Source organism: Vulpes vulpes, chromosome 12 (assembly GCF_048418805.1).
Source record: "Vulpes vulpes isolate BD-2025 chromosome 12, VulVul3, whole genome shotgun sequence".
NCBI classification, from domain to species: Eukaryota; Metazoa; Chordata; class Mammalia; order Carnivora; family Canidae; genus Vulpes; species Vulpes vulpes.
The window spans coordinates 122,200,197-122,221,055 of record NC_132791.1 but is presented as its reverse complement, the minus strand read 5'-3'; the positions used below and the strand labels follow the sequence as shown (position 1 = coordinate 122,221,055).

The 20,859-nt window shown below is 41.9% G+C and overlaps 2 protein-coding genes across 3 annotated transcripts; one reads left to right on the top strand and one right to left on the bottom strand.

Annotated features, from left to right (window-relative positions):
* Nucleotides 1-134: 134 nt before the first annotated feature.
* On the bottom strand, nt 135-1,761 carry TIMM8B (translocase of inner mitochondrial membrane 8 homolog B). Its single transcript, XM_026006841.2, has 2 exons — nt 1,606-1,761; nt 135-512 (listed from the first exon to the last, which is right to left on the bottom strand). Exons 1-2 carry the CDS (start codon nt 1,732-1,734, stop codon nt 345-347), a joined length of 297 nt encoding a protein of 98 aa, XP_025862626.2. The 5' UTR covers nt 1,735-1,761; the 3' UTR covers nt 135-344.
* Nucleotides 1,760-12,762, top strand: SDHD (succinate dehydrogenase complex subunit D). Of its 2 annotated transcripts, XM_026006839.2 has the most exons (4): nt 1,779-1,912; nt 4,517-4,633; nt 6,027-6,171; nt 11,791-12,762. In XM_026006839.2, exons 1-4 carry the CDS (start codon nt 1,861-1,863, stop codon nt 11,954-11,956), a joined length of 480 nt encoding a protein of 159 aa, XP_025862624.1. In that variant the 5' UTR covers nt 1,779-1,860; the 3' UTR covers nt 11,957-12,762. The 2 variants fall into 2 exon arrangements, with proteins under 2 accessions (XP_025862625.1, XP_025862624.1); XM_026006840.2 differs by lacking the exon at nt 6,027-6,171 and having other exon boundaries at nt 1,760-1,912.
* Nucleotides 12,763-20,859: the final 8,097 nt, after the last annotated feature.

Here is a 20,859-nt window from a genome sequence, read left to right as displayed (position 1 = left end):
TGGCTTAGGATGGCCCTTCAAAACCTAAGATCTCTCATGTGCACTACTGGTCTTGGAACAAACTCCTAGTGTTCCTGCCAATCAGAGATCTCTATATTAAATCCTAAAATGGGATTAAGAGGAAAAAAAAAGAGTCGGAGAAGTCACATTTATTGAATAATTGTGATAAAACATGGAATTTCTGAATTCCAAATAAATAAATTTCACTTCTTGAACATTTGATCTGTTACTTTTTAGCACCAATAACAGCCTCAAGTTCACCTGATGACAGGCTGACGACCATCCCCACTGGCCCTTTAATCTGCTTAACAAGTCCTTTGCCTGTCATCCTCCCAGGGGATGGCCTACTGCCCTCCTTTCTGGACAATCTGGGCAAACCGGCTGGTGATGGCAAGAGTAGTGTCAATGAAGCGGTCCACACAGCTTGAGAGACAATTCTCTGTGCGAGAGTCTAGGCGATTCCCTGGCTTCTCCACACATTTATCCCAGCACAGCTCCATGAAGTGATGCACCTTAAGAGGAAAGAAAATTAGTAACCACTGCTGTCTGCATTTACTTCCTTGAAGGCCACTGCCTATTTTTCCCCAATTGTGTTAAGTTCGTAATCAGACTAAATTTTCAGGCCGGGTTATGTTTTCTATTTCCAAGTGGCACCAGTGTAAGCTGGCAAGGTATGGTACCAATTTCCTCCAAACCACTGCTCTCTTGTCATTCCAAACCTATCCCTTAGGCTAGTTCTTAAGTTCCAAACCTTTTGGGGGTCATGGACATCTTTGTGAATCCAGTGAAGGTTAATGGATCCATTCTCCATTAGAAAAATGCGCATACGGGCACAGAAAATGTGTTCTTGCTGTTTAATTCGAGAACCAACCCCCAACCCGCCCCCAGCCCCCAAAGGCGGGGGGAAAACCATTTACTGACGGCTTTGTCTTGGGAGACTGGGTACTAGGCTGCCAGTCCATACTTTCTGCGGTCCTAAAATGGGGCTGTCACCTCGGTTCGAGGCGTGGTCAACCCGCCAGCCACGCTGCTAGTAAGGGGCCACGCCGGGTTCGAACCCCGCCGCCGGGGCTCCACAACACCTGTCCTAAACCACAGTCCAGACTACTTCGGAGCCCGCCTTTCTCAACGGACGTTTCGCTGCTTTGTCGTTCTCAAACTCCTTACCGCTTAGGATGTGTAGTGAGGCAGCAGGCGACTGCAGACGCAAGGCCGGCAGCGGATGGGTGCCTCGTCCAGGGCCACGCGCCCGTAGGGGGCAAAGGCAGGACCAGAGCCAGAGCTTCCGAACGCCACGCCCTGCGAGCTCGCCGCCGAAGCAGGGGCCGGTGCCCTGGCGCCGACCGAGCCTTCCTCTCGGCTTTGCCCTTTCTCCCTAGCGGGCCCCGCGCACTGCGGCTCACCGGCGGCTGGGGCGCCACGCCTCGTTTCTCTCTGGGAAGAAGTGGGCGCAGCAGGAGCGAGCCCCAGGCCGCCCCCGGGGTGAGGTCGCGGGCTCCGCTCGTTTTTCCCTAGCGGCTGTCACTTCACGGGCTGGGAAGAGTCTGAAAATTCAACTTGTGCCTCACCCTCCTGTCTCTCCCCCCACGGGCCCTGTCCCCGCACCTGTGCAGTGAACTGCGCCTTCTGCTGTTCGGCCGCCACCAGGCGCTGCAACTCCGCCTCGTCCGCCTCCCCCAGCTCCGCCATCGTCCGCCTGCCGCGCGGGGCCTCCGGCCGAGCGTGTGTGCGCATGTGCGGCGGGCGCGCGCCAGCTCCCGACTTCCGGTTCACGCGGCGTTTCCCTTCGTGGTCGGTGGGTGGGAGTTTGCGAGCGACTGCTTCCGGGTTGCTGGGTGACCTTGAGCCTTCAGGAGGGAGATGGCGAGTCTCTGGAGGCTGAGCGTCCTGTGCGGAGCTCAAGGAGGCCGAGGTGAGGGGTCCTAGCAGCGGGAGGGTCTTCGCGCCGCCTCCGGCCGGGGGAGGGAGGCTTCTGAAGCAGGGAATCCGTCCGCCGTCCCGTTGGCCGATCTGGCTCCTGTCTACACCACAGCAATAACCACCGTTGTCTACGCGCCCAGATGTTTTCCGGAGCTCGCATCTTCCCCGCTCCGGGCAGACACGGCGGTAGAGTAATCTGGAAGAGCCCCTGGGAGTTACAGTCCTCCTGAGGCTGTTCCTAGGAGTTGTCTTTTTTCTCCCCATTCACTGTCCTTATAACGCGCATCAGAAAAATGTGGGCTTAGCCTCTAAGCCCCTGGCCTTGCCCATTGACCCTGGATTGGCGGAGAGCGGGTTCCGGAAATCAGTTCGATAATCATTGAACTGGGCATTTTTCTTATACCAGGCACCGTGGTAGGGATGGGATACACATGTGTATGGAACATAGGCCCTGCCCACGAAGAGTTTTCGTTTTTATAGGGAAAACACATACAAACGTAATTTAACAAAGCCAAAAACCGTTGTGTTGCACATAAATTGTTATGCCAGTCCAGAGGAAGAAAATACTTGGCTTTCTTGTTTTGGAAGAATTACCCTTTCTTGGTTCCTGAAGGAGCTGCGTGTGTCTTGAGGATAAGGAAGGTCACAGAAGGAAGGGCATGACAGTTGGAACTACTGGGGTCAGTAAAAGTGATGATGAAGGATGTAGAAACTGCGAGGCAGGAGAGAAAACAGACCGGATGTTATTAGAGCACAAAGCTCAAGGTGAGGAATGAGAGATGAATCTGGAAAAGTGAACTGGAATCAAATCGTGGAAGAACTTGCCTCGATAAGGAATATGCGTTTACCCGATGTGAACGGGACCATTGAAAGGTTTGACATAGAGTTGCAGTTTATTTATTTATTTTTAAGATTTTATTAATTTATTCATGAAAGACAGAGAGAGAGAGAGGCAGAGACACAGGCAGAGGGAGAAGCAGACTCCCTGTGGGGAGCCGGATGCGGAACTGGATCCCAGGACCCCCAGGATCATGACCTGAGCCAGAGGCAGATAGATGCTCAACCGGGGAGCCACCCAGGCATCCCACAGTTGCAGTTTAGATTGGCCATTTGGGTAACACTGTGGTAGATGGCCATCATAGGAGATGGGACGGGCTAAGACACAAGTCCAGGAGATGACATAGGACACTGTTATAGTAGGGCAGGTAAGGATTGTGAGGTCCTAAACATGGAAAGTAGTACAAAAAAGAGCAGGTCGTCTCAAGAAGTGTTAAAGAGATATGTTGATATGATTTGGTGATTGAGAGTTGAAGGGAGAGGGGTGTTTTATGTGACTTCCAGATTTGGGGGTTAGGTCAAGAATGGCTGGGATGTCACTAGATAACGTGGGGGGGTGTGCAAATGGAAGACAAGTTGGGTTGGGAAAGAAAGTTGAAGAATGATTTTCATTTTTGGTGTGGCGAGTGTGAGAAACTTGTAGGATATCTCAGAGGAGAGGCCCAGCGGGCACTTCAGCTTCTGAAACACTGGAGAAATAGCAGGGCTGCTGATATAGAACTGGGTGTCATCAGCTTATAGGCAGCATAAACTGAGTGACAAAATGGCCAAGGGTGGGCTTAGGATGTGAGGAGAGCAATGGGATGCTGGGAAAACATTTAAGAGTGAATGCAAGAGTCGACTGATTTTCAACAGAGTATTAATAAGTAAGTGCTACTATTTTCATTTTACAGATGAGGACATTGAGGCTTAGAAAGACTGTTTAACTTAATTGCTCATCACCTCCCACCTAGTAAGTGGTGATTTGTGTGAACTTAGGTCTGCCTATTTTTTAACCAAGAGACAGGATCCAAAGGGGGACAGAAAAGGATGGGTTCAAGAGTACAAGTGGAGGGGCGCCCGGGTGGCTCAGTCAGCTAAGTGTCCAACTCTTGATTTCAGCTTGAGATATGATCTCGGGGTTGTGAGATTGAGCCCCACGTCTGGGGTATGCAGGGCTTAGAGCCTGCTAAAAATTGTCTCTCTCTCTCTCCCTCTGCCTTCTCCCCACTCCCAAAAAGAGTACAAGTAGAGAGGAGCACCTGGATGGCTCAGTCAGTAGAGCATGCAACTCTCGATTTGGGGTTGTGAGTTGAAGCCCCACATTAGTGTAGAGATTACTTAAAAATAAAATCTTAAAAAAAAAAAAAAAAAGGACATGGAGAAACTGATCTTGAAAAGGAAGATAGCAATAGATGTTTTTCCCAAACTAGACTGAATTCCTTGAGGACAAAGGCTGTCTTTGTCTCTTGCTCTTATATGTCGTAAATGTTTGTTGGGTGAATGCATGGAAAGAGAAAGGAGCTGTAATTTACTTGTTAAAATCAGTAAGAGTGCAGCTGTTTTACATAAATGGTTCATTGATTTTTTTTTTTTTAATCTTTCAAGGGCTACTTAGTGTGATCTCTTAGCAGCCCAGGGAAATAGATACTGTTCTCATTTGCAGAGGAGATGTTATGCCCCCTTTGGGATTAAGTAGCTTGCCTGTGGTTATTTAGAAAGTCTGTCAGGCCTGTTAAAAGAGAAGTGTTTATGACCTCCCTAATGTCTCTTTCCTCAGCTCTGTTTCTCCGAATCCCAGTGGTCAGACCTGCTCATGTTTCAGCATTTCTCCAGGACCAGCCTGCCCCAGGATGGTGTAGAACCCAGCACATTCACCTGTCACCCAACCACTACTGTATGTTTTTTTTTTTTCATTGCTGCTGCTTCTTGGGCTCTGGCCCTCTACATCTGGCCAAATTTTCATGCCTTTGGCAGGACTGTGGAGCAAAACTCTTATGTCCACCTCTGTCAAATGAAGACCTACCTAGCCAGTGCCTTTGGGCAGACAATGCCAGCATGGTTGAGTGATGCCATTTAGAGTCATAGAGACCCTTCTGATCTAAGTCCTACATTTTCAGTTTTTTTAAAAAGAAAATCACTCTGTAGGAAGAGTCTGTACAATGTAGTCGATCTTATTTATTTAGCTGATAGGAGCCAGATATAAATAATTTTAGAATAGTAGAAAATTTAAAAAGACAAATATTTATAGCTAAAATTGACTTGCCTATTTTTATTTAGGTTCATATTAAAATCACATGGCTTTTTTATGACTATTATAGAAAATTTGTAGATGAATCAGTTAACTGTTATTTTCAGTTTTAAAGTCTGGAAAGATCTGTATTTTGCAGAGATAAGACTTCTCTTGATTCTTAAGTCAACAGCTTACATATAGTTGTATCTGAGTTATGAGAAGTTAGGCAAGTACACTTTTTCTGCTCTTTAGAATTATTTTATTATCTTTGAAAAAGTTCTGTTTCTCTAGTCCTTTCCTAAGTTCAGTTAAATTTAGGAGAGTGGTTTTAATTTGGGGTGTGTGGACTGAAGGAAAGCACTTGATATTATAAATATAGTTTCTATTTATGTATCCATGTGCATTTTTCTGGGGAGCAGCTCCATCCTTCCATTAGATTCTGTAACCAAAATAAGATAGAGGCTCTCAAAGAAATGTTTAAAGCCCATTTTTTTCTCACTTATTTAATAGAAGTTCTCCTGTTCCATATTTGTTTTGGGCTATTTATAAGTAATGGGACAGAAGGGCTGTAATCCTAAAAGTTCATAACAGAAATTTTTGAATTGGCTGGTTTAATTTTGTTTTGGAATGATTTTTATTATTACCTTCTAATTCTAAAGATTAGAAAGTGCAAATAAAAGAGTAATGTTTTAAAGGAATTCTTCAGGTGGTACTAACTTATATTATTCATAAAGTATCTGTCTAATACACTAAAATTTGAGATTAGTAATTCCACAAAGATATTTTGTTCATCTTCTTGCCTGTCAACAAAGTGGGTCAGTCTTATAATCAGTCTCTGTTGGCACCAAGACACCTTGTGCTAAAGAACTTCAAAGAAGGGAAGTAGCATCTTTCTCAAGTACTTTCTTTATCCTACTCTCTTTATGCTCAGAACAAAGTCTTATATGCATGCTGTTTACCATCCTGTCAGCTGGGTTATTTTGTGGCAAACATTGAATCTGAGAGATGTGTGTTTCCCCCTTTCAACTCTTATGAATCTGGTTCCTCGTTTCTGTAGCTGGTTCCAAGGCTGCATCTCTCCACTGGACTGGTGAGAGGGTTGTCAGTGTTTTGCTCCTGGGCCTAATTCCAGCTGCTTATTTGAATCCTGGCTCTGCGATGGACTACTCCCTGGCTGCGGCCCTCACTCTCCACAGTCACTGGCAAGTACAGCAGGCCCTTCATTGTTACGTTGTCTGCTCAGTTTATTTGCTGTGAGCCTGTCTCATTACTGCATATGAGGGAGAAGTTGATTGAGATACTCAGACCTGGAGACAACTTTAAAACATATAGAGAATATTTATATGCTCTGATTTATATGTCCACTTGCCTATTCAATGTCTTCACTTCCATATCTAATAGACATTTTGAATATAGCATGTTATAATACTCAGTCCCCGATCTCCCCCAGATCTCCTCCTCTGGCACTCTTGCTCATCTGAATTAAAGGTTTTTCCATTCTTCCAATTGTTCATGCCCCAAACCTGGTCATCATCTCTGAATTCAGTAGTCTCCTAACTGGTCCTCCTTCTGTCTGTTCCAACACAGCAGCCCCCATGATCCTGTTAAAATATTAAGTCAAATCAAGACATTTTCCTTCTCAAACACTTTCTCTCTTTCAACCTTCCCCAGACTGAAAGTCAGAATTCTTATGGTGGTCTACAGACCCAATGTAGTCTGGCTCTGTTCCCACATCTCCAACTACTTTCTTCTTCATTCACACTGGCTTTGATCATTCTTAGACATGCCAGGGACACTCCAGACCTCAGGGCTTTACTTTTACTCTTGCTTCTGCTCAACATACTCTTTTTCTAGTTACATACTTGGCTTATTCCTCATTTCCTTCATATTTGAAGTGTCACCTTCTCAATGAAGCCTTCTGTAACCACTTGTTCACAATTGCAGTGTCCTTCCCAGCATTCCTTATCCCTCTCCCCTATTTTATTTTTCTCAGTAGTGCTAATTACCTTCTTATGTTGTCTCCCCTCATTAGAATGAAAGCACAGATACAGAAAATAATGAGAATCAAATTCATGGCTTAATGAATTATCACAAGGGCAATTCTGCCCAGGTCAAGAAATAGAGGGATGCCTGGGTGGCTCAGTGGTTAAGTGCTTGCCTTCAGCTCAGGGCGTGGGTTAGGGGTCGGGTCCCTGCATGGAGCCTGCTTCTCCCTTTGCCTGTGTCTCTGCCTGTCTTTTTGTGTCTCTCATGAGTAAATAAATAAAATCTTAAAAAAGAAATAGAACTGTAGGAGCTGCTTCCGTGTGTTCTGCCTCAGTCATAACTGTTCAGCATGCACCCACCAAGGACCATTATCCTGATTTTTATAGTAATCCCTTCCTTATATTTCATCATAGTTTTATCATCTGGTTGTCCTTAGACACTATAGTTCAGTTTTGCCCTTTTTAAAAAAAGAAGTGGAGATTTTTTTACTTTTTGTTTACTCTTAATATCTTTAGTGCCTAGGGGATCCCTGGGTGGCGCAGCGGTTTGGCGCCTGCCTTTGGCCCAGGGCGTGATCCTGGAGACCCGGGATCGAATCCCACGTCGGGCTCCCGGTGCATGGAGCCTGCTTCTCCCTCTGCCTATGTCTCTGCCTCTCTCTCTCTCTCTCTGTGTGACTATCATAAATAAAAAAAAAAATTTAAAAAAAAGTTTAAAAAAATATCTTTAGTGCCTAGAGCAGTACCTGACACATAGCACTAGGTAAATAGTTGAATGACTGAATTTCCAGTTTCTATTTATTTTATCCAGTGTATGTAGTTTGTTAGATTTTTTTTTAAACCATTTTTTTCTTTTTTCTTTTTTTTTTAAATTTATTTGGGGGGTTGGGCAGAGACACAGGCAGAGGGAAAAGTAGGCTCCATGCAGGGAGCCTGACGTGGGACTCGATCTGGGGTCTCCAGGATCACACCCCGGGCTTCAGGCGGCGCTAAACCGCTGCGCCACCAGGGCTGCCCTAGATTTTCTAAGTTAATGAACCTTCTGAAAAGTTTGTAAGTAACACTTGGGTTCTTTGAATTGTTCATTTTATATTATTTTACAAGGACAGTATGATATTGTGGGAGAGGGAAGCATTTTTATATTGCTGGAACTGAAAGGACTTGGGAATATCTTATCCAACTCTGTTATTTTGCAGATGTAAAACTAAACCCCAGGGAGGTTAAGTGGCTTGTCAGAATGATTTTGTAGTGTTAAAGGGAGATTTTTACTTACCTAGTTTTCTGGGGTTGGTTGGGGAATTACCCTTTAATCAGATAGACGTTTCAAAGTAAAGGATTCCAGTTGTATATTAAATATTAGATCATAAGTACAGTAAGATTTCTCTAATATGTGGCTTTTTGGCAGGAGATCCATCTAAATCCATGAAAAGTCAGAATAAGAGATAATTCTAAAGTAATATATTTTCTATTATTTTCATTTATTTTATACTCCTCCAGTTTCCTTACTAATTCTTCCTTCCTTTTCTCTGTCTCTCTGTCTCTCTCTCTCTCACACACACACACATATACACACACGACTTCAAAGAGTTGTTTATAATCGTGCACTACTTCCTCAGCATCCAATCTCTTTTAACCTATACTAATTGGTCTTTTATCACAACTACAAAGCTTAATTCATTCTTACCAAAATCTCCCTAAAATCTTCATTTTTCCAAACCCAGCTGTCTGTTTTTGGTCCTCCTGTTACTTGAACTCTCAACAGAATTCAACCTAATTGACCATTCCCTCCTTAAATAATTTCCCTTTGGCTTCCTAGATGCTGTACCCAACATTCTTTCCTCTGTCTCACCAGCTGTGCCTTCAGTCTCTGATGCCTGCTTCTCCCTTTGTCTGACCTCTGAATAATAAAGCTCTGAATCCTGGGTTCAATCTTGCTTTCCTAATTTCTCTTAATTTCCTGAGGTGAACTGAGATCTAAACTTTTTCCTGATCTGCAGACCTGTATTTTCCAGTTGTCTAACCAGCATAATCCACTTGAATGTCTAATGGTTGTCTCAAATTTAACATTGCCCAGACTCACTCTTCCCCCACCCAACTCTCTTGATTTTTCCTCAAAGCCACCTCCTTTCCTGTTCTTCTTCCCTAATTCAATTAAATCTAGTTGCTCAAGCCAAAAATCCTAGGAATTATTTTAGGTATTTCTTTTTGTCTTATCCTACATCTAGTCCATCAGCTCTTTCTGTTAGTTGTCTCCTCAAAACACAGCTTACCTCAATCGTCCCTTAACACCGTCTTCCCTGTCACCAGCCTAGGTTAAGCAAATAGTCTTACCAAGGCACTTGGCCTCTTAAGTGGTTTTCTGTTTCTGTTTTTGCCCCCCACCCCTTCTGCCTGCACTGTTCATTTGCCATATTATGGCCAGAGTGACCTTTTTTAAAAGTAAAATTATAGGGCAGCCCCAGTGGCGCAGCAGTTTAGCGCCGCCTGCAGCCCAGGGCGTGATCCTGGAGACCTGGGATCGAGTCCCACGTCAGGCTCTCTGCATGGAGCCTGCTTCTCCCTCTGCCTGAGTCTCTGCCTCTCTCTCTCTCTGTGTTTCTCGTGAATAAATAAATAAAATATAAATTTTTTTAAAGTAAAATTATATTTATCTAAAGAAGATCTACAAATGTCTCATAAGCATGTGAAAAAATGCTCATCATTTGTTATTATAGAAATGCAAATTAATGGGTGTCTGGGTGGCTTAGTCAGTTAAGTGTCTGATGCTGGATTTTGGCTCAGATCATGATCTTGGGGTTGTGGGATCGAGTCCTGAGTCAGGCTTCCTGCTGGGCTTGGAGCCTGCATAGAGTCTCTGTCTCTCTCTCTCTCCAAGGGGGGAAAAATGGCAAATCAAAACCATAATGAGATACCACTTCAAACTCACTAGGATGGCTGTCATCGGCAAGATGGACAGTAACATGTGTTTCAAGGATGTCAGGGGGTGGGAGGTGGGGAAGGATGTCGGGAAGTTGCCTTGTAGGTCTGTGCTGGGAATGTAAGAAGTTACAGCCACTTTGGAAAATGGTTTGGAAGTCCTAACAAAAAGAGTTACCATATGACTCAGGGATTCCTCTTTTAGGTGTTATACCCCTCGAACTTGAACACATATGTCCTCACGCAAAAACTTGTGTAGTAATATTCATAATGTTATTTATAATAGCCAAAAAGTAGAAACAGTCCAAGTGTCTATCAGCTGATGAATAGCTAAAGAAAATACAATATATTCCTACAAAGGAATATTATTTGGCCACACAAAAGGTTGAAGTACTAATACAACATGGGTGATCCTTGAAAATGTGAAATGAAAGAAACTTGACACAGAGGGCCACCTGTTATGATTTCGCTTATGTGAAATGTACAGAGTAGGCAAGTCCATAGAGACAGGAAACTAGTTGTTGAGTTAATGAGCTAATGGATATGGGGTTTCTTTTTGGAGTGATGAAAATGTTCTGACATTAAATAGTGATGATGTTGCACAACTTCATGAATATACTAAAAGCCGTCTTATTGTATATTTTGAAAGGGTTAGTTTTAGGGCGACTGACTGGCTCAGTTGGAGGAGCATATGACTCTTGATCTCAGGGTTGTGAGTTTGAGCCCCACGTTGGGCGTAAAGATAACTTAAAAAAAAAAAAAAAGGATTGATTCTATGGTGTGTGAATTACATCTCAATAAAGCTATTATTAAAAAAACAAAATTATGTCACTACTGACTTAGGTTACTCCCAACTTAAAACATATCTGTCGTTTCTCATTACATTTCAAATGAAATTTTTAAAAAACCTTTTTTTTTTTCCCTCAAGATTTTTATTTTTAAGTAACCTCTACAACCATTTTGGGGTTCGAACTCAAAATCCTGAGATCAGGAGTCCTGCAGTTTACTGACTGAGCCAACCAGTGCGTCTGAACTCAGACTTGTGACCTTCGGGGCCCTGTGTGATCTACCCTTGCCTTCTGATCCCCGTGTTCTCCAGCCACATTGATCTTTTTACTATTTCAAAGATGCCACGGTCAATGTCCCATTTGTTTGGAATGTTCTTCTCATTTAGTCCATCCTTTCTAAAATATTTCCTCATTGCACATACGTACTTTTTTTTTTTTCTGCTTCACCAGAATCCGTTCCATTAGGGCAAGGGTGCTGTCTTATTTGCTCTTCTTTCAACATTTATAACAGGTCCTGGCACATAGTGTCTGTTTCATAAAAAAATTTTTTTTTGAATTAATGAAAAACTTAGTAGAGCATTTGCTGTAAAGTTTATTTTTTATAGTAATCTCTACACCCAATGTGGGTCTCAAACTCATGACCCTGAGCTCAAGAGTCATGTGCTCCACCGACTAAGCTAGCCAGGCACCTCTCGAGCATTGGTTTTAGTTCAAAACAAAACAAAACAAAACCCCCAAGATTTTGTAAATAGAACGGTAATTACTCTCTTTGAGGGAGGCGGGCAGGGGGATAGGGCGACTGGATGATGGGCACTGAGGAGGACACTTGATGGGATGAGCACTGGGTTTTATACAATATGTTGGCAAATTGAACTTCAATAAAGAGTATGTAATAAAATAAAAATAATAAAACAAAAACCTACCTTCTTTGATATTAATGGGAAAAATTGAATCTAAAGAAAAGCAATGTCTTTATTATATTACTAGGAAACTCATAGCCCCTTCATTTTGGTTTATGATTCCTGTTACAGTGAGTTGTATTTTGAACCTGATAATTATTTTTTGTAGTCAAGTTAGCCATATAGCCTTTTGACTTGTGATTTTTCTTCTGTACTGTATTTTTTTTCTTTAGGGGCCTTGGACAAGTGGTTACTGACTATGTTCGAGGGGATGGTTTGCAGAAAGCTGTCAAGGCAGGCGTTTTGGCACTCTCAGCTTTAACCTTTGCTGGGCTTTGTTATTTCAACTACCATGATGTGGGCATCTGCAAAGCTGTTGCCATGCTGTGGAAGCTCTGACCTTTTTGACTTAATACCTTCAGAATTGATTGTACACCTCTTTGCCTCTGCTCTATCATGCCCTTCAGCTCACAGTAAGGAGGAAATAACAGATAAGTCTAATGGTGAGACAAACCTCTTCTAATCACCTGGTCATTTTTTTTAGAATTTAGTCTTTGAGGAAAAGGTTTGAGGCGAATTGTATCCAAGAAATTTGGAGACTGGGTTCCTTGTTCTGGTGAGTTATGGGGTTGTCTCCTAGCTTCTCATAAGACTCATAGCATAATTAACCATTATGTATGAGCTTTTGCCTGTTAGCATATCAAATTCTTAAAGGGAATTCAGCTTTATTACTATCAGTACATGATCAAACTTCTGTATTTGTCCTGGGAATGACGGAGAAAGGGAAAACCTGTTAATTCATAAGTAAAGACTTAAAATTAGTGTTTAATTTTTGAAAATTGCCCTCTCTGTTCAGTTGATAGTGGTTACTGATGGTTACATGTCCTAGGGAAAGTTTCAAATTAGGAAATACTGTTCTCTGACATTATTCATTTCTAAGTCCTGGGAAGAAGAGCTTGGAGAGCTTCTGAGTATGGAGAAGTTCCATATCGGGAAGAGGTCCCCTCATAGATGTATGAAAGTATTATAGATTCTAAACTGAGACTTAATCCTCAAATGTGTTTATTTTACTTGTCCTAAAATAATCTGTCTACGAATATAAAAAACTGTAAGTAATTGTTATTTTCCCACTGTAGGAATCTTTAATGTGAAAATGTATTCTATGAAAATAAAGTTTTTTAAAAAATAAAATGCTATATAATAAATTGTATTCTACTCTTTTATGTACTAACTGTCTCTAGTTTTATTCAATAGAACTTGGTGTCTGTTGCATATACACCAGTAAAACAGGACTGTTTAAATTTCCTTCTAGGGCTCAGCAGTTAGGTAAATTACAAAGTACTGTAATACAAAAAAGTCTTATATGTAATAGGCAGAAATATATGGAGTATGAGTAGTTGGGGATGAAAAGAGTATTAAGATTAAATACATTTGACCCTTGAACAATACAGTTGGCACATTCAACTTACATGTGGATTTTTTTTTTTTTTAAGATTTTATTTATTCATGAGAGACACAGAGGGAGGCAGAGACACAGGCAGAGGGAGAAGCAGGCTCCCCACCAGAAGCCCAATGTGGGACTTGATCCTGGACCGTAGGATCATGCCCTGAGCCAAAGGCAGATGCTCAACCACTGAGCCACCCAGGTGTCCCATATGTGGATTTTTTTTTTTTATAAATACAGTACAATAAATGTATTTTTAAGATGATGTTCTTAATATTTTTCTTCTAGCTTGCTTTATTGTAAGAATATTGCATATAAATCATATAATATAAAAATAAATGTTAATTAACTGTTTATGTTCTCAGTAAGGCTTTTGGTCACTAGTAGGGTATTAGTAGTTCAGTTTTGGAGGAGTCACACAGATTTTTGACTGTGTGAGGTGTTGGCACCCCTAGCCTCCATACTGTGAAAGGGTTGTCTGTAGCAGGAATTAAAATGAGGTCTAGATTACAATGTTCTATAAATGCCAGCCTTTGGAATTTTAAGTTATATTTTGTAGGTAGGGAGTTTGATCTGAGGGGTGAGTGTAAGGCATGATGGTTTGTTTCTCCTAGCAGCATAGAGGTACTGGGACTTGGCATGTTTCTCACTGAGGACATTAGTGGGCAGCTGAGGCAAACTATCAAAGGGGAGCTGTCCAGAAGGGTAAGTGTGTTCATAAATGTCTGTACTAGGGGTTAAAAATAAGCTCCCCTTAATGTGTGTATGGTCTCACAGGAGATTCAGATATATATTAAGGGCTCAGGAAGAGGAGATTAGTTCTGTTTTGGGGTGGTTAAATATTTTATTTTTTTATTTTTATTTTTTTATTTTTATTTTTTGGTGGTTAAAGATTTTAAAAGGGAGTTATGCCAGAATAGTAGGGTTCACCAAGAGGGGTTGTTGGGAGAGTCTGCCTTGGTAGGGAGAAATATAATAAAATATAAATAATAAAATTACTAAGAAAATAGTAATAAAACTGACATTGTTTAGAATAGCTGGTTCATGATGATGATAGAAAGCAGACTGATCTTCAGTCAATTTTATTGTTGGCTGAAAATTCTCTGTAGATAGTGATCCCCCTTCGTGTTATTCCTCTCATCCTGTACCCAGCCCCCAGGACACCACTGCTGTAAGGGGGAGTTTTCTTTGGTTGAAATGGGGTGGGCAGGAACTGGGTAATATGGGGATCCTTTGGCTGTCACTAGCACCATCGGCCCACAGTTGGATCTGGAGAAGTGTCTAATGTTAGTAAGCTTCATTAGCGAATAAGAAGTTAGAGTGAAGGCTGGCTGGGTACTGCTTGCCCAGGTCCCAGTTGGTTTTGTAATTAGGACAGCGCTGAGCCATCACTGGGAAATCTGGGTTGCTGTGAGCTGCTGGAGCATCAGGGAAAATGAGGCAGGGGCTAACAGCAATAGGTTTCTGAGGCTAAGGAGGACGTGATCACAACTGTGCCTTAGAATGTAGATGACATGAGGAAGGTTGATAAACTAGAGGGAGAAGGACATGGAGCCTCAACAATAGAGGAAGAAATGGCCGGAACTCTAATGGCAGCGGAAAGTAGGACTCAATTTTAAAGGTATTGTAGAAATGAAAAAACATTCCTTCATCTGACAGGTACTAAGTACCTCATGTAATTGGCACTGTAGGTGAAGAGAGAAAAACTCTGCCCTTAAAAGGAACTCAGTCCCGTTGGGACAACAGCTAAGTTAAACACTGTATCACAATATACTGGTAAATGTGATGACCAAGCGCAAATCAGGCAGTGATCTAACAAAAGGTGCAGTTAGAATTTGCTTGCAAGTTTCCTTGGAGGAATCTTGACCTGGTATCCGAAAGATAGGGAGCTGACAAATGGCCAAAGACACTTGGGTGAAGCATCAGGACGACTGGAAGATAGTAGACCTAGCAGAAGATGGCACACCCTTCTGTGTGACAGCAGCACAGGAGAGCTGATTGTAGAGGACCCTCTGCGCCATGATAAGTGACTGGAACTGTCGTGATGGCAATGGGGAGTCACTGATGATTCTCAATTATGCAAATGATATGGTCAGATGTTTGTTTTAAATAGGTTATGTAGGCTGCCGTGTGAAGTATGCATGTGAGGGAAGTAAGCATGCAAATGTTAGATTATTTCCATGATGCAGAAAAGATGATGAAAGGCAATAGTAGCCAGAATGAAGAAGAAAACAACCATAGGAGATATTTAGAACTTACACAATAAGAGCTAAACTGGGGTGTGAGAGGTCAAGAGAGGAAGGAAAGTATGCTCAATTTCTTTGTCATAAATGGATGGATGGGAAGAGGTCATTAACTTTTGGAGGAAAATTAGTTAAGACAGTGGAGAGAGGTCACTGCCAAAGCTTTGAATTTATGAGATATCCAGGAAGAGATAGAATTTATATTTTGGCAATACAACAGACTAAATTTTAGAAACCATTTTGCTGCAATGCACCTAGGAATGTTAAATGTGGAGAGTACCTTTTCAAACATGGCTCATGTTGCTGGAGGAAATACTCTCAAGCCAGAACAAAATGTGCATGTGGTTAGAGAGGCAAATTGTTGGCCATGGGATCATGTACTGACTTCAGGTGGCCTCGGGCTCTAGATTTGAAGAAGGCAACGTAGAAGCCAGGAGCAAATTTCTGGGCTCAAATTGGAATTTGGTTGGAGACTCCCTAAAATCAGGAACCATGAAGAGTTTTACTCTCAAAGGGTGAATTAGAAAAATAACTTACCTCAAAAGAGCAGAGAGAGGAGAAACTTGTCTGACTTGCCTTGGTTCTGATTGGCAGAAAGAACATCACTGAGAGTGTGTGGCTAAGGGCCAGTCCTTATGCCAGTTTATGGCCTGAGTTCATAACTGTCTGCTAATTTACCATTTACCTGGGTTGGTGGTGCCCCCACCCCGCCCGGCAGGAAGTACACAATTTTTCGCTGGAGGAAGTTTTCTCCAACACAAGCCTCAAAAGTTCCCATGAAGTTCTCATGAATGTGAATTCATGTGAATTCATACAAAATCACAGTATATCCAGGAAACACCCTAAACAAGACTAGCCAGCACAAATAAAACAAACTCTACCCGCAAAGAATTCAGATCTTGGCAGCATTTTCAGACACAGAATATAAACTAAATGAAGTGGAAATCTAAGTATGAGTCAGTTGTCAGATCAGGGATGAGAACATCTTTGGAGAAAGTGACCCTACCTCTGATGTTCTCGATTTATAGAGTCTTGGGAAGTAGATGTCTACTCGGGAAAGTTGTCTGTTCCTTGGGAGTCCTAATAGATGGATGTCAGGTCCATCCCCAGTGGGGCTGGATATCCTGGTTATGAGATCCTAAGCACTTTTACACAACACTAGGAAGCATGTATGCATGGCTCTGGGCCTGGAGTTTGAGAATTCTATGTGAGGTTAAAGTACCTGAAATGGTCACTTCCAATGTGGCTCCAAAGCTGACTTTTATTGGTATCTCACTAATCTAGTGTCCTCGTTGCATATCATGCTGGTGGCAGTGGGAGAGGCACAAAATGATGATATGCCTTTCAAAAAAAAAAACAGATTTTAGGTTGGGCATACAGACTATGCATATGAGATTCATTTTTAAAAAAAATATGTAACAATTACAACACACATGGATAGAATCTGTTAGAGGATGAATCAAGCCCAGCCTCATGGGGTCTTTCTATAACAATTTTTTTTTGTAAGATTATTTTTTTTTCATTTGAGACACACACAGAAAGGCAGAGGCAGGCAGAGGGAGAAGCAGGCTCCCTGCAGGGAGCCCGATGTGGGATTCGATCCCAGAACCCCAGGGTCAAGACCTGAGTCAAACGCAGACACTCAACCACTGAGCCACCCAAGTATCCTCTATAACAATTTCATATGAAAGTTTATATTCTTTAAAAATGTAAATTGCAGTGTCATTAGGCCTAGGCATAAAACTTAGAACTGAGGAAAGTTTCAGTCTAAGCAGAAAAGTTGGAAACTATTATTTAAAAGTACTTAAAAAGGTTATGATTTGGACAGCTGAATTAAATGAGTGGTTGGTATTAAGGAGGGCACTTGTGATGAGCACTGGGTGTTTGTATGTAAGTGATGAATCACTAAATTCTACTCCTGAAACCAATTTTACCATATATGGTTAACTAACTAGAATTTAAATAAATATTTGAAAACAAAACCATTTGTAAATAAATGTTCAAATGGTCTTAAATATGGGGATCTCTTCATGTTTTCTAGATTATAATTAAAATGAGTAAAGTTTTGGGATCCCTGGGTGGCGCAGCGGTTTGGCGCCTGCCTTTGGCCCAGGGCGCGATCCTGGAGACCCGGGATCGAGTCCCACGTCGGGCTCCCGGTGCATGGAGCCTGCTTCTCCCTCTGCCTGTGTCTCTGCCTCTCTCTCTGTGACTATCATAAATAAATAAAAAATTGAAAAAAAAAAAAAAAAGTAGTGCTTGGCACAAAATGAGTAAAGTTTTATCACTTGTTGAGCCTCCTAGGTAAAGTTTTATGACTAATATTTTTGTAAAGTTTGAACCAATTTGTCTCTGTAATCTGGGTTATTATTATTACTCGGTGCAAATATTAGCAGCCTGAAAGGAGTTTGGGAATTACCAAGCAGTACGAAACAGCCTTCACAAACAAATGTCTTTCCCCTATCCACCTTCCCACCTGCAGTGAAGGCAGTGTTACATTTTGAATAGTCCTTCTTATACAGAAATCAGATTGAACAACTGTCGTTATAATATGCTGGTAATGCTAGAAAAGGCTCTTTGTATGGTAGTAAGCTTTATGGTGTTAACTTTAGTGTGGACTTAAAAAAAATTTTTTTTTTGAAATTTTAAAAAAGATATTATTTATTTGAGAGAGATTGAGAGAGGGAAAGCACACAAGCAGGGGGAGAGGCAAGGCCCCCTGGGGCGCAGGGAGCCTGATGCAGGACTCGATCCCAGGACCCTGTGATCATGATCTGAGCTAAAGGCAGACACTTAACAGATTGAGCCACCCAGGCACCCATTGTGTGGACTTTAATAATGGAACTTTCTTTGGGTGTTGTTAATAAAATAATTGGGGGCATCTGGATGGCTCAGTGGTTGAACATCTGCCTTCAGCTCAGGTCATGATCCCAAGGTCCTGGGATCAAATCTCACACTGGGCTCCCTGCATGGAGCCTGCTTCTCCCTCTGTCTATGTCTCTGTCTCTCTGTGTCTCATGAATAAATAAATGAAATCTTTTTTAAAAATAAAATAATTTCATTTTTTGCTTGAATTGTCTGAAGATGTTAGAAACTTTTTTTTTTTTTTTAAGTAGACTCCATGCCTAATGTGGGGCTCGATCGAATTCATGACCTTGAGATGAAGAGCTGATGCTCTACCAACTGAGCCAGCCAGGCTCCCCAGAACATTCTTTTGATTGCATGATCAATGCTCACATCTCAAGCAGTAGTAAATTCTTATCCATAGACAGTATGAACATACATCCTTAATTTTAAAAAGACTTTATTTATTTATTCACGAGAGACAGAGAGAGAAAGAGAGGCAGAGACACAGGCAGAGGGAGAGGCAGGCTCCATGCAGGGAGCCTGACATGGGACTCTATCCCGGGTCTCCAGGATCACACCCTGAGCTGAAGGCAGCACTAAACCACTGAGCCACCTGGGTTGCCCTAAATCCTTAATTCTTTAGCAAGAGTGGGATGGTGGTTGCAAAATATTCCAAAACAGAATATTTCAGAACTAACATCTTTGCATAAGATATACCTGGATTCTTTTAAGTTATGGGTCATCATACGGTAATATATCAGGGTTGTACAGGATAGGGTTAGTCAGATCAGGACTGGGTGTACTTAGAGCTTAAGAACTGTAGAACATCTAAAATTACTTTTTAGGGGCACCTGGGTGGATCAGTCAGTTAAGTGTCTGCCTTCAGTTCAGGTCATGACCCCAGGGTCCTAGGATTGAGCCCCATGTTGCTGGGGCTCCCTGCTCAGTGGGGAGACTGCTTCTCCCTCTCCCTCTGCTCCCTGTTCATGTTCTCTCTCTCTCTATCTCAAATAAATAAAATATTAAAAATAAATAAATACATAAATAAAATTATCAGGAAGGGGGAGTGAGGTAGCTAGGTTTAGATTGGAGCAGCATTTAATAATTATAAAGGAAGCAGACAATGAAATAATATTACAGAAGGCAATGAACTTATATGATTCCTACTTTTGAGTAAGCATCACTAAAACACTATCCTGTCTTTCATTTGCAATAAGAAAAGTTCAGCATAGTTAGGAAGGCCTGAGTTAGAGTTGATAATAATAAAGGTTATTAAAAAAAGAAAGCCCCTTTGAACATGTGTATCCCTTGGGCAGAGCTCTGAGATATTATAAATTCAGCTCACACGGTGTTTGAGCTAATCAAGATATGAGGAATACCAAACATGCCTAATTGGTTTTAGTATTTCTCCTTTAATTAAAAATTAAAAATTATAGCCTGGAATACTCCCAAGAACATTTAGGTATAACAGGCCTCTCTTTCTCTTAAGGTTTATTTATTTACTTTAGAGAGAGAGTGTGGAAGTGTGCCCAAGCATAGGTGGGGAAGGGACAGAGGAAGAGCGAGAGAGAATATCAAGCAAGCTCCATACCCAGCATGGAGCCCAAAGTGGGGCTTGATCCCACACCCTGAGATCATGACCTGAGCTGAAACGAAGAGTCGGATGCTTAACTAACTGAGCCACCCAGGAGCCCTTAGGGGGCTCTTAACAATTCTATTATTCTGAATTTAAGACTTGCGTTTAAGAAAAAAAAAAAAAAAAAGACTTGCGTTTAAGAAATGAAAATTGTCACAGAAAATTGGTTGTTACATATAGGCATAATCATAGAGTTGTAAATACAAGGGAATATCTTGCTTTAGAGTGATGATATATGTGTACACATTAGAAAGCTTTTTTGGAAGTGAGGAAAGATTGATTCAAGAGAATGATGGAAGCACAAAAACTATATATATTTTTTATTTTTTAAATATTTTATTTATTTATCCATGAGAGACAGAGAGAGAGAGAGAGAGGCAGAGGGAGAAGCAGGCTCCCTGCTGAGAGCCTGATGTGGGACTCGATCCGGCGACCCTGGGATCACGCCCTGAGCCAAAGGCAGAGGCTCAACCGCTGAGCCACCCAGGTGTCCCCACAAAAACTATATTTAAAGATTGATCTTATTTTTTACTACTAATATGTCTTCGTATGTATATGGTTACACACATGCAAACGCACAAATGGGTGAAAGATTCCAAACTTTTGCCTTTAGCTTTTTTTTTTTTTTTTTAAGATTTCTATTTATTCATTCATGAGAGACAGAGAGAGAGAGAGAAAGAGAGAGAGAGAGGCAGAGACACAGGCTGAGGGAGAAGCAGGTTCCATGCAGGGAGTCCGATGCGGGACTCGAACCCGGTTCTCCGGATCATGACCTGGGCTGAAGGCGGCGCTAAACCACTGAGCCACCCGGGCTGCCCTGCCTTTAGCTTTAAAATGTAATTAATCCAGGGCACCTGGGTGACTCAGTTGTTGAGTGTTTGCCTTTGACTCAGGTCATGATCCTGGGGTTCTGGGATCGAATCCTGCATTGGGCTTCCCTTAGGGAGCCTGCTTCTCCCTCTGCCTATGTCTCTGCCTCTCTCTGTGCCTCTCATGAATAAATAAATAAATCATCTTTTTAAAAATGTAATTAACCCTAGCATGGTAGGCAAACACATATATCTTACTGAATTTTCTATCTTAGTAAGCTGTAGAAATTCCTTTGATAGACAAATCATATCCATTTGTTTTC